We start from the raw sequence: 17,114 nt of genomic DNA on the forward strand, positions 1-17,114 counted from the left end.
CGGCTGCGGTGGACCTCTTTGTGTCTTCCGCGCTCGGGGAGCGGCAGTGGGCTTCCTCGGGTCGGCCGCCGCCTCCAAGGCAGGTGCCCCGGATCGCGCACCCAGCGTTGGCAGGGGAGCCTCCCCGCCCCTTAAAATCTGGTGTGCCGGTGTCGCTTCTCTCGCGGTCCGGACCGAGGAGGCTCCGGCCCTGCAGCTTGGCACCCTTGCTCTTCGGTAGGCATGGAGCAGGCGCCAGCGGCCCCGACGGCAAGCCACTCTGCGCTTCGGGGCGATGAAGGTAGTACATCAGAAAGTCACGGTAACAGCGGTAGTAGTCGGACAGAGAAGTGGGTTTTTTCGAGAGTGACGGAGTTAGCAAAAAAGCGTTAGAAAGCACTTGTGAATGAAACTTGTTTAGTGCTATGAATGAGACTCGAGAATGCATAGAAATGCTGAAGATGGCTTTTTTGTTTCTTTTTAGTTTGGCTAATTTCATTTTACCTGTCCTTTAGGCCCTGTTTCTCTTTAAATTTCTATTGGTAATGTAAGCGTTTCTTGGTTTTGATCTTTTCCAACACACATTGACTAGGTAACTCTTAAAATTACACTCCAGAAGAATGTCAAGGAATTACAGTGTAGTACAGCTCCAGAAATGAGCCCCAGCTTTTGGTTTTTTTCTTTGACTTAAGGTTGATGACTGTTGTTTGTGGAAGAGGAAGAAAACTAAGTAAAACTTGTGAATATTGTTTAATGCCTTCCTTGGGCCTTGACTATACTTCTGAAAACTAAGCAGTTAATGGGAAGTCTGGATAGAAATTTCACATCTTTTTCCACTCTCTGGAATATATTTGCTGTCAGTTACACATTTGAGACAACATTATGTGTTTTAATGTGACTTTTTTTTTTTTTTCCTCCAAAGGTAGTGAAAAAGAAGATACCAAGATGAGTAAAAAGCCTCCAAATCGTCCTGGAATCACATTTGAGATTGGTGCTCGTTTGGAGGCACTGGACTATTTACAAAAATGGTATGGAGGACATTGTGCAGTATTTGCTGAGAGCATAATTATTTGTGTATATCGTATATTTTTATGTCTAATTATAAAACTTAGCACACCTATTAATTGACTGCTTTACGTGTGAGCTTCATGAATTTCCATGTAATAAGTCTGTTAAGACTGTTAGTTTTTAGGAAAACATTCTCTCTTCAGAAATCAAACTAAACTCCTCTACAGTTTTCCTTTGTTTGCTTTTAGTTGCTTGTACAAGCTGTGGTAAGCAAAGAGCATTTCCAGAGTGCTGTGGAATGCAGTGTCATGTGCGAGATGACAGTGTTAATGTGGCAAACTTCTGTGACTAAAGACTTCTTTTGTTTTAGTTTGAAGGCATGCAAAGTGAATTTGTTTTGTATTCAGTTATCACAATTCATAGGTTCATAAAACTGACTTTAAAAAACCCAACACATTCCTAATAGGAGTTCATGAAATGGCAAGTACAATTGTATTTGTATCAAACAGCTGGAGGAATAAAGTGCTTAAAGCTGTGACTCTGCACCACCCAGTCATATTGTAAGTCAAGACTGTAAAATGTAAATTTGTGGGCACAAGGACCATGCTACACAGCAGGTGTATTGTGGAAGGAGCTATTTTAAAATGTTAGTCAAAATTTTATTAATGCCGATGGGCTGATTTCATTATGTATGCTGGCCATGCTATTTCAGTTTGAAAAATCCCTGGGTTTGTTAAAGTAGAAGACAGAAAGCTGATAATTCTACGCAGATTTTTTTTCTTAGCTGCTCTCTGATTAATTAGGACTGGGAAATGTAGAGGCCTCTGTACCAGCTTTTCTGTTGCATTCCTGGAGAGCGAAGTACATTCATGTAAATTGCTGCTGCTGACTCTCAGTTATGTGATAGAGAAGTCTGTGTATTATTTACATGTTTACTCCAGTAGTTAAATGCTCTGTATAAAAAGTTGGGTTAAACGTTTATCTGTAGAGCTTTGCTTGTAATTATAGTAGAAGTGTTTGCTTTTATAAATAGTCTCTAAAAGAAAATATGGTTTAGAAAACAGTTCTTGTTCTTATCTGTTGCTGTAGAGTGGGTTTCCAACATACTGATTCTATAACTGAATGCCAAGATCATGAAACTGTCTGAATAGTGCTATAAATATAAAATAATTTTAATAAAACTTTTTATAGCACCTGTGACTAGAGATAATATGTTAATGTAACTAGATAACGAAAGTTAATACGTAAAAGTAGCTTTAGCTTAATTGTATTTATTAAAAAAAAAAATCACTGAATATCCAGTGTATAGTTTCCATGAGATCTGCCCAGCCCTTTCACAGGAAAGGATTGCATGTCAGTTCTGGACTACTTGTCTAGGTGCTCTGCAGCTGAGTTGCTTGGTATTTTCGGGCAGAATAGAATTTATCCTGAACTTCCTAGGAACTGATTCATCATCTGAACCATCAGGTAGAACAGGTCAAGTTTTCTGGTGCCATATACAGGAGCAGAAAGTTAATACTAAAACTTTGCAGTTACATCAACAGTGAAAAGAGGACTCTTAATTCAAATGAAATAGTATTCATGTACCTAACGAAAGAGCGTGTTAGAGAAAGCCTACTGTGGTGTTGTTATTAGGGTGACACGGGCTGGAATAATATAGTCTATGTGACTTTTTTTTTTTCTTAGGTTTCTGTTGCATAAGAGGATGGTGGATGTTTTTTAAATTCTATATATAAGCTGTGTGCAGTCCTCTCATCTGCATGCAGAAATACATACTTCAAAGAAAATAAAGTTGCTGAACTTACATGAAATCTCTTTATATTTTTTAACAGAACCAAAATTGGAGAGCAGTAGTATTGCTTAGCTCAGTCTTTCTACAAGTGACAAATTGAGAACACTTGCTGAAAAATAGCCTTTGAAAGGGTTTATTTTTTTTTTTCTGAAAGGCTGCTTTCATTTAAAGATCCAGTGTTCATGACCATTTAAAATGTTAATCAAAAATGCTTCTAAAGGACGGGAGAAAATATAGTAAATTATGTTTTTGCTTTCTGAGGCACTTCTACAGATTTTAAGTTTTAATCTTTGTAGTAGTTGCTGAAATGAATCTCATGGAATCTGGTGTTCCGTTTGAAATCTGTAAACCTTGGAGAGGGTGTTGTGTACCTTGACTATTTATTGTTTATAAACCTCATACTTTTAAATGAGGAAGTTTTGCAGACAGTGTTTAGGTCACTGGTATCATTTGGCATGTACGTTTACTGAGCAGAAAATGCCTGGTCAAACTAATCAACAAAAGCTATCAATGAGCATGTTTATTTTTGCTTTGTTGTGGAGGTAGCTGCAATTGCTTCTTTATCAAGTGCAACCATATACTGTTGCAGTGGAGGTCATCTGACATAATGAATTTGTACCACTTGTTAAATTTAAATTTACTAAAGCAAACTTAAGAAATGCAGCTCCAATCAAAATCAAAGTGATCATCTCTCAACAAGATAATAAGTGAGATGGGATTGACTGATAATAGAAAATTATGGAATACAGATGACATGATCAGGGGACTGGAGTGTATGACTTGTGAAGAAAGGGTGGGGAAACAGGACTTGTTTCGCTTGGAGAAGGCTTCAGGACACCCACTAGCAGCCTTCCAATACCTACAGGCATGTAATCAAGAAGTCTCAGCCAAGCTCTCCACAGTAGTGTGTGCTTTGAGGACAAGAGACAACAGGCACATGCTGAAACAAGAGAGATTCAGGCTGGGTACAAGAAGATTCTCCCCATGGGAACGTCAGCCAGTGAATCAGGTTGACCAGAGAGTTAGTGGAGTCTCCAACATTGGAGGTTTTCAAGACTGAACTGGGTAAAACTCTGGAAACCTTGGTCTGACCCCATAGCTGACCCTGCTTTGAGTGGGAGGTTGGACGAGAGCCTTTCTGAGGTCCCTTCCAACTTGAATTATTCTATGATCTCATACAAAACCTGATATGTGTGTACACCCCCCTGTGCCTCTCACTGATATCTCACTGATACATCAGTAAAACTGCACACATTTGCCAGTACATGCCTATGTGTAAGACTAGTTCTTAAGCTGTTAGCTCCTGCAAGTAGGACACAGTCTCTGCAAAGCTGATGTATTTGAAGATGCATCTCCTTTTTTTTTCCAGTTTCCTTGTGTCTTTTGTAGCTCTAGCTCTCTACTGGTTGTCCTGTAAGTGTCAGGTACTGCTTTGAAAAAAACAACCCTGTTGTTTTGCTGAGACTTTATTGATCTGCTTAATCTGAGTCTTTATTGATGTGTTTGATCTAAACTAAAAGTTAGGTAATGAAGGAAGTACAGATAACGTGGCCCTTGTTACAGTTCTGGAATGGAAACAGCTCACTAATACAGGTTAGTTATTAGAATAACAGCACTTTGACTTGGTGTATTTGATTGCCTGCATGGATTTATTTTTTTTTTTCTCCAGTATGCAGGAAGTCTTTTCACTGTAAGGCTTTTAGAAATCTTAAGCAAGGACTGTTGTTTTCAGTTAACTGGGTTACCCAACAGCCAGGTGTTTGAAAGGACTCTGAAGACACTGCTTTATATTTATATAGTACAATATATATAATAAAAAACATGGGAAATTATAAATAGGTGTTTGCAGATTTTACAGATACCAGCAGACTACTTGTGGAGAAGTCAGAATGGAAGCTATTTGATTCTATGTACTCTACAAAGTAGAATGAAAGACGTTTTGTACCATTATTGTGAAGGTGGGAAGTATGTGTCTGGATTTAGACTTTGTAAGTGCAAACTTGGGGGCAAATTTACTAAATTTTTTTCAATTTTTTTTTTTACAGTTTGAAATAGCTGTGGTTTCGTCTCACAGGGCAGTTCACCATTTTTTGGTCACTTTTGAAGGGTCAGAAGGAAAATGGTGATTTAAAAATGGAAAATACTGTCCATGTGGTCATTAATATGTGTTGACTACATTGAGGAAAATGTTGTTTTGTTTTTTCTTTTACACTGTCAAGAAATGAAAACTGGAAGTTTCCCATTAGTTTTTCCTATAGGAGCGTTATTGTTGCCTGATCAGTGCTTCATAGTGTAAATTTTCTAAGCCATATTACATTTTGCAGCTTTACAAAAGCATTGCTTAATTCTTATGGGTTGGAATCACTGGATCTGAGAATGGAGAGCATGCAGTATGTAAACTGGGCAGATACCATCAGCTGACGATTGTTTTCTTGTTCTGTCTTTATAAAACAAGAACAAAACCCCCTGAACTTTGGATGAGACTTTATTTGGGATTATTTAATGCTATTTCCACCATACTATTAAAAAAACACACCCAAAATTTGCAGGTTATTGTTCCTTTTCACAAAAAGAACACTTTCATTGTTGAACTAGAGTGTGGTGGTCTAATTTGGGATGTTTTTCAGTGAAAAGTAAAGAGGAGTAAAGAGTAGTAAAGAGAAAAGTAAAGAGTAGTTTTTCCTCAGTTTTTTAGAGTGTATTTTTCTCGTTCGTGCTGAACAAAATCTATTTGTATACCAAATTCATTCTGATTCCTTAGTGTGGAGCGCTTGCTGGAGGCAGATGAGGAGATTTAACCTGACTGGAAGGCAGGTTGAGCCTTAGACATCATTGCACTTTGGCACTGTAAATAGTGATGTTTGTATTCTCCCTTGTAGTATTTTGTAATGCCTGCTTGTAGCTTTGCGATGGAAGGAACTTCTACATAAAATTTCTCGTGTGTATGAGATATAACCACCTACATATTAATCTTTTTGTAGAATAAATATAGACATTGCTCTTAATCATAGTAAAAGCTTTCCTGTACGCATTGTTGCTAGAAATCTTTAAAAAGGCAGATTAAAAAATTTATGTTGCCATTTTATCTTTTATTAGCAGGAAATGCATACTTGCCTTTGAAATATTTGTATAATTTTGCAATTTATTAAATTGATTATTTTCAGTAAAAGTACAAGAACTGTATCACCAAAAAAATGTTTCTGTGCAGCATAAAATTTGCAATAGTAAATTCTGCAATACATGTGCTCTGCTCTTTTCCACTGTGCGATCAGTATTGTGAAATATTACTGTTTATACATATTTGTGGCACATCGTGTGACTAAATTTAGTGGGTATTGAGGATAATAGCTTGTTGCTAAATCCATACAGAGTTATTTTTAGGTTGTCTAATAACCAATTGTACGTAGCTTGGGTGGTTCAGAGATTTGCTAAATCTTGTATCTCTGAGGACTGGAGTTAAATGCAGGTTTTGGCTCTATTCATCTTGCAACCACTCTCTTAACACACACTGAAGAAACATAAATTATTGAAATAAAGCCATTATGTGATGATATGATTATTATGAGATTTAACTGTGCAAAACCAGTATTATGGACTTTGATGCAGAGCTGATAGTGGCATTTTAAAAATACTTTGATAGCAGAAATTGCATTTATCAAAGCGAAATTAGCCAGTAAATATCTGGTGCTGTTTCATCTGTTGAGTGATCCCTAATGAGACAATATTTTGCATATCTTATTAACTGTTTCTATCTTTGCTCTTTTTTCCTTTCCTATTGAAGAAATATTCCCTATTTCTTCCATATGCCTTGACTCTTGACTTGCTGAATTTCCTTAAAACTATCTTCATGTCTCTAAATGATACTCATTATTTTACTTCCCCCTCTTATTCAGATTTCTCTTTCCAGGACAGTGTACCATATTTTGTCAGATTATCCCTTCTGTTGTCTTCTACACGTAGTACTTGGAATGGTGACTTTGCTGATGAAGACCAGTGAAAGCTACCAGCCATAAAAGCAATAAAAATGTAGGAAGGGAACTACTACAGTGTAGTGCCATAATGGCAGCAGAGTATTTGCATTGTAAATGCATTGGAAAAGGAGCATTCTGCCTTTTGGCCGATGGTCCCCGGATTTTGTAAAATAACCACAGTTTTTCATCGCTACCTGGCTGGTATGTGATAAACCTGAAATTTCCAAGCGTGGTGGGGAAAAAACACCATCATTCTTGTCTTGAATTTCATTACTGCAGCTTCAGTGCTTGTGCACAAGCTCTCATTTTTGATTGCTATGAAGTGATCTTCCTGTCCTCTTGCTCTTCTGGTATTTTTCCTCCCTTCCCTCTGTTAAATGCTTTCTGTGTCATCCTTTACTTCTGTTCAGAACCCTTTTAGGTAAGTCCTTACTCATACATTTGCTGTAGTAACAGTAACTTTATTTTTTCTTCTGCTTTGCTACTCTTCCTGCTTATTCTGACACTTAGTGTCTAGTTGTAAGAAGTCTGAAATTGGAACACTTGGGAAGATGAAAAAGCTAGTAAGAAATCTTATAATAAAATTCCTAAATGTAGCCGCACGTGGACTTAAGAAAAAAGCATCGTCAGAGGCAGGGCTTAGGAAAACCATCTCTTGGCTGACTTACTTTCTTGAAGCCTTGTTCAAAGTTAAACCAGCATGCTGATGGTGGGATTCAAGTTTTGACCTAGGAGCTTTACTTTCTGTTTTGATACAATTTATCTTCACTGTTCTTGTTAGGTTGTGGCTGTCAGTCTACTTGAGAGGGGAGAGTTGACCTTGTTGCTCCTTTGAGAGAAGTCCCATGGATTTCTTCTGTCTTGAAAAGGATTTTGTTAGTAGGGTGGCAGTGAGAGCCCACAGTTTGAGACTAAGATGTTTGTTTGGCTTGTTTTTAAGTTCACTGAGAAGAAATTGTAAACTTAATGGCTATGAAAGTTTTGCATTTATGAAGTGTATGGATGAGAGAAATGCAAGAAGAGGTTGGACTGTCTGTGCATTCCAGTGCAAGGGTGAAATGTGACTGAAGTAGTTATCTAGAAAATCAGAGTTTTTCCCATTCACCAACTCCTGAGATATTTAGATGTTGGGAAGCTGTATGCATCACTGCAGCTGAAGAAATAAGACTGGAGAAATGAAGGAGCAAATTCAGATTGACACGTTTTTGTTTTAGGGCCCTGTTCTAGTCACCAGGAAATAAGGAAAGCTTGTACTTCCTTATTTGTGTTAAAGGCTTCTTTATCAGCACTGTCAGTATTTTGGAGAGAAAGTATTCGAAATGGAAAATGTTGACAGGGTTCCTGTATATGTCAATCGCATTTCTAGCTGATGAAATTTTCAGTAGGACTGGAAATTGGTTGCTCGATCTCTGCACTCTTTACTACTGCTCCACAGTAACACTTTGTTAGAAAAACAGGTCACCTCTTAATGAAAGACTGCCATCCTTTTGCTGTGGTCTTTCTTTCCAATATACATTTTGTTAACTTTAGACCTAATATAAACTCTGGAGAAAATTTGATCAAATTAACTTTTTTTTTTAGGAGATTCTTTGCACTTTTGAATTAATTTCAATACTTATGTGAAGGGCAGAAGGAGCTGAATTCTGCCTCATTCCAATTTTCTCTGCATTTCATACAGTGGAAATAATGCAATCTAATAATTTTGGTGGAGGAAGTAGTGTGGCAAAACCAATTTGTGCCTTGCTCCCCTACTACAATTTTGTGAAATACATCACTTCAGTAAACAGAAATAGTAAGACTCAACAATAATTGCTGAAGTTCAAGAAATTTGCTGTTTTTCCCTACAAATGTAATCTCAACCTTAGTGATTCCTCAACTACATCTATGCCATACCAAATATTAGATGCCTGAGACTTAATCTGGTTGCAGTTCAGTCCTCGTTAGTTCTACTGAGCACATACAGTGTTTGCTGAGAGTAAAATCCATGTGTTAAGACTGACGTATTTATTTTAGTGCATATAGAGTTAGATGACTACTAGAAGTTACTATAAATGAAATTTCATGGTAGTGAAATCATGGAAGTTGATCTATAAATTAGTAAATGGCTTAGATTAAATAAGAATGTTAGGTTGACTTCTGGGTTTGATTAGTTGCTTGGATTTGTCTGGAATCAATGGTATAGTTTGAAGCATTTAATATGATGAAAGTAACAAAGGTACTCCTAAAAATACTTTGTATCCATTCTATTCCCAAGCAAACAAAAACTTAAAAGGATTTTGTTTTAGATAGAACACTGGTTTTAAAACAGATAAGCACTAACTTCTAATGTCAGTTTCAGGCAGTTTTGGTCTGAGAGTTTCAGGTTTAAATTTGTGTATAAGCATCTGACTAGGATGAAGCTGATGACACTGATGTGTATAGATAGCTCTTAAATGAAATGTTATCCTACTATTAACTTATAATGTAATCTTTTTCAGACTCAGATATTTCTCAATACAAGGTGTTAATGTAACTTTCTGAATGGACATGTAAGCACTGTTGTGTGCCAAAACAACCCCAACCTTTGAAAAAGCTTTGAGATGTATCAGTTTATGTTTATCATTCAAGGTATCCATCTCGTATTGAGAAGATAGATTATGAAGAGGGGAAGATGTTGGTCCATTTTGAACGCTGGAGTCATCGCTATGATGAATGGATTTACTGGGACAGCAATAGGTTGCGACCCTTGGAGCGACCAGCATTAAGGAAAGAAGGGCTTAAAGATGATGAAGAATTTGTTGTAAGTGGCACATTTATTTTTGTCTTTGACTTTTTTTTGTAAACTGTTGTTTTCTTACATTAAATCTCTCTGGCACATGATTAATTCTTTTTAGGAAAAAAATCAAAATTATTAAAATATTAATAACTAAATTTGTATAAAATAGGATTTTAAACCTGGAGAAGAAGTCCTAGCTCGTTGGACAGACTGTCGATACTACCCTGCAAAGATTGAAGCAATTAATAAAGAGGGTATGTATTCATGTATGGTCCATGGGTAAGGATGATTTGCATAAGCTATGCTGTTACCTGTAGTCTGCTTAAGTGACATGTATAAAGTTTCCTTGCTACCTCAATATTAAGTGAAAATGTTTCTATTATATCAAAATTAGTAAGAGGTTCTTTTATCTGTGTGAAATTAGAAAATTGGATTTTCTCCTGGAGGACAAAATGCTTAATTTCCTCAGTGATGAGAAGTATATCTTGTGCACAGTGTTACGAATATTTTGTACTATTGTTAATTTGGATTAATGATATATTGAAATTTTTGTAATTGCTTTAGGAATGGTAGATCTCTTTAAAGTTTCATTTGTTGAAGAAAAAACATGGAAATGGGGAAATAAAGGAACACCTTAGATGCAATACTTTGCAATGGGGTGATATTTCTAATGAAGATAAGTAGAAGCTGAAGCTTTGACTGTAGTTTAAAGCAAACAAGGATTTGGTTGTGAATTGACTTGTTTTCCTATTGTGACAACTTAAAGATGACAATTTTTTCAGTGAATTATGAGCAAAAGTGACATGGTGGCATAAACATGCATGAAATTGTCCAGATGGACAAAGAGCAACAGTATAAAAGCAAGGTTTCATTGAGGCTATCATTTAGTTTTTCTTAAAATTCCTTATTCTTACTAGGTAAGACCTGGTTACTTTCTTCATACAGCCTACAAAACATTCTGCTGAAAGCTTTCATGGTAACAAGGTATATTTGTTTCTTAACTACTCATAGTGATTTCTTCAATCCTTTTCTAGGAACATTCACAGTACAGTTTTATGATGGTGTTATTCGATGTCTTAAGAGGATGCATATCAAATCTATGCCAGAGGATGCAAAAGGGCAGGTAAGAATACTTTAGGTATCTCTGTTAGGTTTTATATAGATGTTTTTTAGTATCTTGAGATAGTAAAAATGTCATCTAGCACAACTAGTTTTAGATTATAGTCTTTATTCTAGGTCCTGCACTGCCTTGCTTCACTAGTTTTATGGATGATGCCCCAGAGTGTGCTGCACAAGTAGTCTTGCCTCTATCTGAAATGCCTAGCTGCTGTACACTCCATTGCTGACTAATCTGTATCCAGAGTTTTGTCTTCAGAGTTTACAAACCCAGAGTCACCCAGAGACTTTGTCCTCTGGTGTTCTTTCAGGAAAAAGATTTAGCTTGTCAGTAGTCTGCTGCTGACTTCTATTTATTTATTCTTCCCCACCCTTCACCCCATCTCTGTTGTTTGCTGCCACGGTAGCTTTTTGCCCACATGTTCTTGTTAACATGACTGTTCTGTGGGGGGTTTCTCCCCTGTACCAGAACTTCTGGGGATGTAGACAGATAAACATTTCTTTCCCTGATAATGTTCAGTTGCTGTTAAGAGAGATGCTGGGTAGAAGTTGAGGCAGGCTCTGAAATAGAGGACACTATTTAGTCACTAGGCATATCTTTAATTGCAAAAGGGAAACAATATTGAAAGCTGTTACATGACCTCAGTGGAAATGCCATTGCATTTATCTTGCATGGTAACTGTATTTTCATAGTTAATGAAAGAGACATTACTCCACTGAAACTATTGAGACTCAGAGACAAGAAATGTGGAAAAAACCTGCTCTTATTTGCTCTCAGTCCTCTCAGAGTACACCTTCCAAGTTGGCAAATAAAATTCAGGTATTTCATAATTAGTGTTGTAACCACCCATATTGTGACAAGGACAGATAGATAAGTGAATTGGCTTGAAAACATTTCTATATGCTGGCCTCCAGGTTATGGCTAACTGTATACTAGTGTTGATCATCTATGCAAAGGTGTTTCCTTAAACAGATTAAACTGAAATCTGTACTCACACTAACACTGGCTTCTTACTGCAGTCTTACAATAACTCTATGAACCAATATGTAATATTTCAAAAAATACTTAGAGTATCACAGTAAATTAGGAAGCTAGAGTATTTAATTTTACTTCATAAAAAGGAAAACTTGTGTGATGTGGTTGTAGCTGAACTGAAATAGCCCTTCTGTGACAATGAAGTCCCTTACTCTGTCCTGTGCTGTTTCTGGGGAGCTATGTTGTCTCTAATTTGAGTTACTACTCTTAGGCTACAGGCATTTTAATCTTTAAAAAAAAATAGTAAATCCATTTCTTAGCAACCATTTTGACATCCAGACATGCTTGGTGACAGTCTAGCTCATCTATTATTTCTAAGTTTCCTCAGTAGTTAAGAGTTATGGTGTCAGTCTCATGCATCTCAGAGGCTGAATGTAGGTGGCCTCAGTGGAGCCTTGAGAAAGAATAAGGGGGCCAAATTTATACTTTCTGAGATGGATTTACAATTTTTGTCTTGCAGCAAGAACAACAATAATTATGCTTTGTATAATGCTAAGTGATACCAGTTATAGCATTTAATTTTGCAAAAGTAGAGATAGGCATGAATTTGTGTAGCTCTCAAAGACAAAGACACTTTTTTATGCAACATCTACATCATTATGCTATGGCAAAATGTTTGTTTTTCAAAATATTTTTGTGGTATTTAAAAGTATGATTTAAGGTATGGTTTAAAAATCAGTTATCTGAAACTGAGCTTTGTCTATGCCTAGAACTCTAATGGATGTTTTTGCTTTTTTGCATTATTTGAGAGGACATTTAGTGAAAATCATGTAAAGCTTAAAAAAATGCCAAGAGTATAACTTGATTTGAAAAATAGAGGAGTTGGCAGATCCAACACTTCATGCTTAATTTCAAGCTATGACTTGGGTTTTTTTTTGTTCCAAAGAAAAACATACATTTCAAGAGATGAGTGTAAGCTTAAGATACCTCAAGTTCTAGTGCATTAGCAAATTTAACAAGTGTAAGATCTGTTTGGAAGGTGTATGCTAAGCATGCAGAATTTGAATTACATGGAGAAACAGAGATCTAGACTAGTTAATTCTTTGATTTGAGCTTAGTGTGTTATAAAGGAAGAGCTTGTAAACACAGTAATACTCAAACTATTTTTGAGTTGCATCAGAAGTGTTTTATTAAAACTAAGCTGTGAGGGTGGAAAGGCAAAATTTTTGGAGTGGAAAATATTTGTGTGGCTCAATGCAATGAGACTACAGGTTAGGTTGCTCTGCAGATAAGCGCAAATTAATGAAATCACACAGAAACGTGGCTAATGTAGTACAGAGAGAAAATTTTAAAAAGATGGGGTTATTGACTGCCCTTGTGAGAGCACATATGAAGTATTCGGATAACTTACTTTTTCTGTTTCATGTTTTTTGTTTTATCTTCGATGTAATTAGGCGCGCGAGAGGGAGCAGATAGCGCCGGAGCTGAGATTAGTGACGGAAATCGAACCAAAAGAAGTGAGTTTTGAGGAGGGTTTTGAAGGAGAGGGAGGGGACTTGGCACACAGGAAGAGGAAGCTGAGGAAAAAGCATGGATTTGCGATTGGGACAGAGGAAAAAAAGAAGATGTGACAGGAGACAATGTGAGCCAAGATGTAGGTGGGGCAGACTGTTTAGAATTGAAAGGTGAGGATAAGGAATCCAGTCCTGATATGGAATCAGCCAGTTAATAGATTGATGATGATTTATGTATGTGTATGTATGAATGCATGGGAGTTGGGAGTTGTGATGTGTCAGGAGAGGAAAAGCAGCTGAATCTTTAGTACAGTAGAGAAGCAAAAAGGTGGTGCTTGTAGGCAGGTGAAGGGAGAACAATGTGTGTGTGAATTCTGCCATTGGTGCAAGGGTGGATTTTAGAAATCATTCTGGTTTTGCCTTCCTACTGTTGCAGGTTTAAGGGTTATGCAAAGGAATGTTTTAAAATACAAGTGTTTTAGCTAATTGATCTGTAAGGCTGTTGGGTAATTTCTACTAATGTATTTCTTGATCGTGCAATTTCCTGTGCTTTGATTTAGTGAATCTAATTAGCATAACAACAGTTTTCCTCAGTAGTGGTAATGTTTTGTCTTGTACCTACAGTGTCCCATTACTTTTCTCCTGTCAATTTTCTCAGCTTACTTGAAAGATGAATTTTAGTAACAATAAAAAAGGAATACACTTTTATTTTCAAAATTATATATGTAAATGAGAAACTCACTGGGGTGAGATACTGTGGGAAGTGGGAAATTAGGATCAATAGTGCATAGTAACTGATGCAGAGATATGAAACCACAGCCAATAGAGGGACAATGTCAGCACACAAGGGAGAAGTAGGGAAAACTTAAAGGAGGATTTTGCTTTTACTTTATTCATTTCTAATTTGTTCATATTTGGACCCTTGGCTTTGTGTATACTGAATGCTCTGGGGAAACGTCGTGCTATTAAAGATTTACGACTGGTTTCTGTGATATCTATGATATTTAGTGTCCTGGTGCTATGGCTGACAGAGTAGATATCTTACAGTGACTCTGAGACAGGCTTCAGAATTCATTGTGCTTTAGGCTTCCATTGTTATTCTCCCACTTGTTTTCTTAAATTTTTCTATAGGAAAAGGCACAAACATACCTTTTTGAAGGAGGAGTTCCTGTGCTGTTCAAAAGAAATATAGTCATAGTGTCTTAGATGCTAAATAGTTCTTATACATCAGGAACTGTGCAGCTGAGCAGCCAATCAGAAGGAGTTAAAGGTTAAAAAGCAGGAATTAACTGTGTCACTTCAGTGCCTGTATGTTTACTCTGGAGCCAAAATAAAAATGGACCCACAGACCAATCCAGAATCACAATTCTTGAGGTTGGAATGGATTTTTTGAGATAATCTTGTCTACCCTTCAACCTTGCTCAACATTCTCTTCACTGAGTTTAAATTTACATGTTGATCTAGGATAAAAGGTATAACTACCACCATAATTAATGTCTCTCTGCTGTGGCTTCTGAATGTTTAACCTTTGTTTGCTTCATTGTTATGTGTCCTGCTACCTGTTGTAAGCTCCATGTCTTAAGGAAAGTATCCAAACAATGAAATAAAAAGCAAACAAAAAACCTGTTCGTGTTGCACCGGAACAGTTATCATTAGAACAGGATACTTGGTTCAGTGTAGTCCTTGAAGCTTGATATTTTCTGAAAGCTTCTGATTTCAGGGTGCTTAGCTTCACTGAAAATTAAAATGCTGTTTAGAAGCTGTTTTGATGCAGGCTGCGCTTCCTTTGCTTCCCATTTTTATCATAAGATCCAACCTCCAGCCATGTTACTGATCCTCTTCATCCCTTGGCCAGGGTACAGTGTAAGACTTCTACTCTCAGGTCTCCTAACTCCTCACCAGCACAAATAGCTCAATCCTTTTTTTGTCCTGCTGGATGGGCAAGGCTCTGGATGGACTGGAGCTAATGTGTGTGCTCGTTTTGGCTGGCCAAAAAAGAGGTATGTGTGTTTTTGATTGACTATGCAGCTGGCAGTTAGACACGCTGTTTGTGGCTGGCATGTCACCAAATGGCTTTGGTAGTTGCCTGTTGTGTAAGCATTGCCAAAGCGCTTCCAAACTTCGCTGCTGCTAGCTAGATGTGAGTGTATGCATCTTCATTTACAGTTTGGACATGGAACACTTTTATCTTAGAAGAATCAAAACTGCTGGTGTTTCTAAGTACATAGCTTGATGTGAAGTAGAAGCATAACCTATGTAAAGCAGTGATTTAAAAGTATTGAGCTATGGAAGAGGAAAAGCATAATACAAGGAAAAGTAATGCTTTGTATTTTGTGTTATGCTTTCCTTGTACATCAACAAAGGCAGAGAAAACCTCAGTAGAACAGAAATTTTTAAGACGTACAGTACTTAACAAGTGGGAAAAAGTTGCACTGAAACAAGATGTATAAAATAAAGATATTTTAGGTACCTCGTGTGGTAATATACCAAGAAGGAAACAGCTCAGAGTAAAATCTATTTTGTCTACAGCTGGGGGGGGGTGGCAATTACTATTTGTTAAGCAGTCATGTGAGACTAGACAAAGAATAGTCTTTATCATACTTTTTTAATGCAGTAGTACAAATCTGCAAAAACTCTCGTAGCCAAATTGCCATGTAGTAAATTAATTATTGCTCAAAACACTCAATGCTTAATTCTTACTGGTGGAGGATAAACATTGCTATTGTTTTTTATATCACATATAACTTATCCATGGAAAAAAATCTGTACCTTGATGTTATAGGAAATTTTAAAAAAAACTTCAGTGAAAAGGATCAAGTTAAAATTTTTTGCAGTCAGATTGATCCCTGACACTCAGGAGACATAATGCATGAGTCTGGTTGCTCCAAACTAGTGGAAAGAGTTTAGATCAATCTTGGAAGTATTTGGGCACCCTATAAGTCAATGGACAGAAATTGGCCTTGTCTACATGCCAAAAAGTAGATTAATTTGGGCGGTATGATCTGATTTTTTTACTCCTCAGATGTTTCTGTATGGTCAAATAGGCCATGGTACAAAATGGCACTTTTATTACTTTAAATGTGCATTGTGAAATTCAGTCATCTTATAGAGCACTTAATTAAAATTATTGAATGAAACTTGTAATATGTAATACAAAAAGAGTGTTATCTGTACTTACTCTAGAAACAAGATATAATTGCTTAAGCGTTATCCCTGCTTTATCGATTTTAATTCAGGAAGAACTTTGCCCAACTTTGCAGCTGGCTGGACCATTCTTTGAGTTGATTGTAGTTTTGAATAATAGTTAAATTTGAGCAACAATGGAATTGGTGTATTTCACAGCCAGAAGGGTAAGAAACAAGTCAGTGTTCTGGATTTGGGAGCTCCTGGGTTTCTATAGCGATGATGCATACAATAGGTAGCAGGGAATGTGTGCAGCCAGAATATTACACTGTTTTTTTTGAAGATGTTTTCTTTTTGCTTTTTATCCATGTGGCATACTGATAATGCTTCAAGTTTTAGGCAATTTGGGAAACTCATTTTACCACTTTTTGAGTAGTAGCCATAAAAATAAATTCAACTGCTGTTGAACATTTCTAGATGAAGTTTCACTGGGTTTATAAGTATTTTCTGTTTGAGTCTCCAGCACTTTTTTAATACTTACTTACCATTTTTTCCTTTTTGGAGGACTGGATAGCTTTGGTCAAAGCTGCTGCTGCAGCAGCAGCCAAGAACAAAGCAGGAAGTAAACCTAGAACCAGCGCAAACAGCAATAAAGATAAAGAGGACAGAAAATGGCTAAAAGTTCCTTCAAAAAAGGAAGAAACATCAACCTCTACAATCATGCAGGAAGTCCAAAAAAAGGAAGAGGAGCCTACATCTAGTGACACATTTGGTAAAAACAAATTCTGTAAAGGAGAAAATAGGTTCTTTTGTAATGCTGAAGTAGAATACTTTGTTAATTTTGCAATTAAGTAATAGCTGGTATTCCTAGAGGAAGAGG

At 36.8% G+C, this 17,114-nt stretch overlaps 1 protein-coding gene across 1 annotated transcript in view; it reads left to right on the forward strand.

Annotated features, from left to right (window-relative positions):
* Positions 1 to 192: 192 nt before the first annotated feature.
* The window catches only part of PHF20L1 (PHD finger protein 20 like 1), a 55,417-nt gene continuing 38,495 nt past the window's right edge, over positions 193 to 17,114 (forward strand). The window contains exons 1-7 of the mRNA XM_026841617.1: positions 193 to 280; positions 902 to 1,007; positions 9,358 to 9,529; positions 9,675 to 9,759; positions 10,540 to 10,628; positions 13,052 to 13,114; positions 16,799 to 17,006. Coding sequence (XP_026697418.1) covers positions 223 to 280; positions 902 to 1,007; positions 9,358 to 9,529; positions 9,675 to 9,759; positions 10,540 to 10,628; positions 13,052 to 13,114; positions 16,799 to 17,006 — 781 coding nt within the window. The 5' untranslated portion in view covers positions 193 to 222. The remainder of the gene's footprint in view (positions 281 to 901; positions 1,008 to 9,357; positions 9,530 to 9,674; positions 9,760 to 10,539; positions 10,629 to 13,051; positions 13,115 to 16,798; positions 17,007 to 17,114) is intronic.

This window comes from Athene cunicularia (genome assembly GCF_003259725.1).
Source record: "Athene cunicularia isolate RWA chromosome 2 unlocalized genomic scaffold, athCun1 chr2_part1, whole genome shotgun sequence".
Taxonomy (NCBI): Eukaryota; Metazoa; Chordata; class Aves; order Strigiformes; family Strigidae; genus Athene; species Athene cunicularia.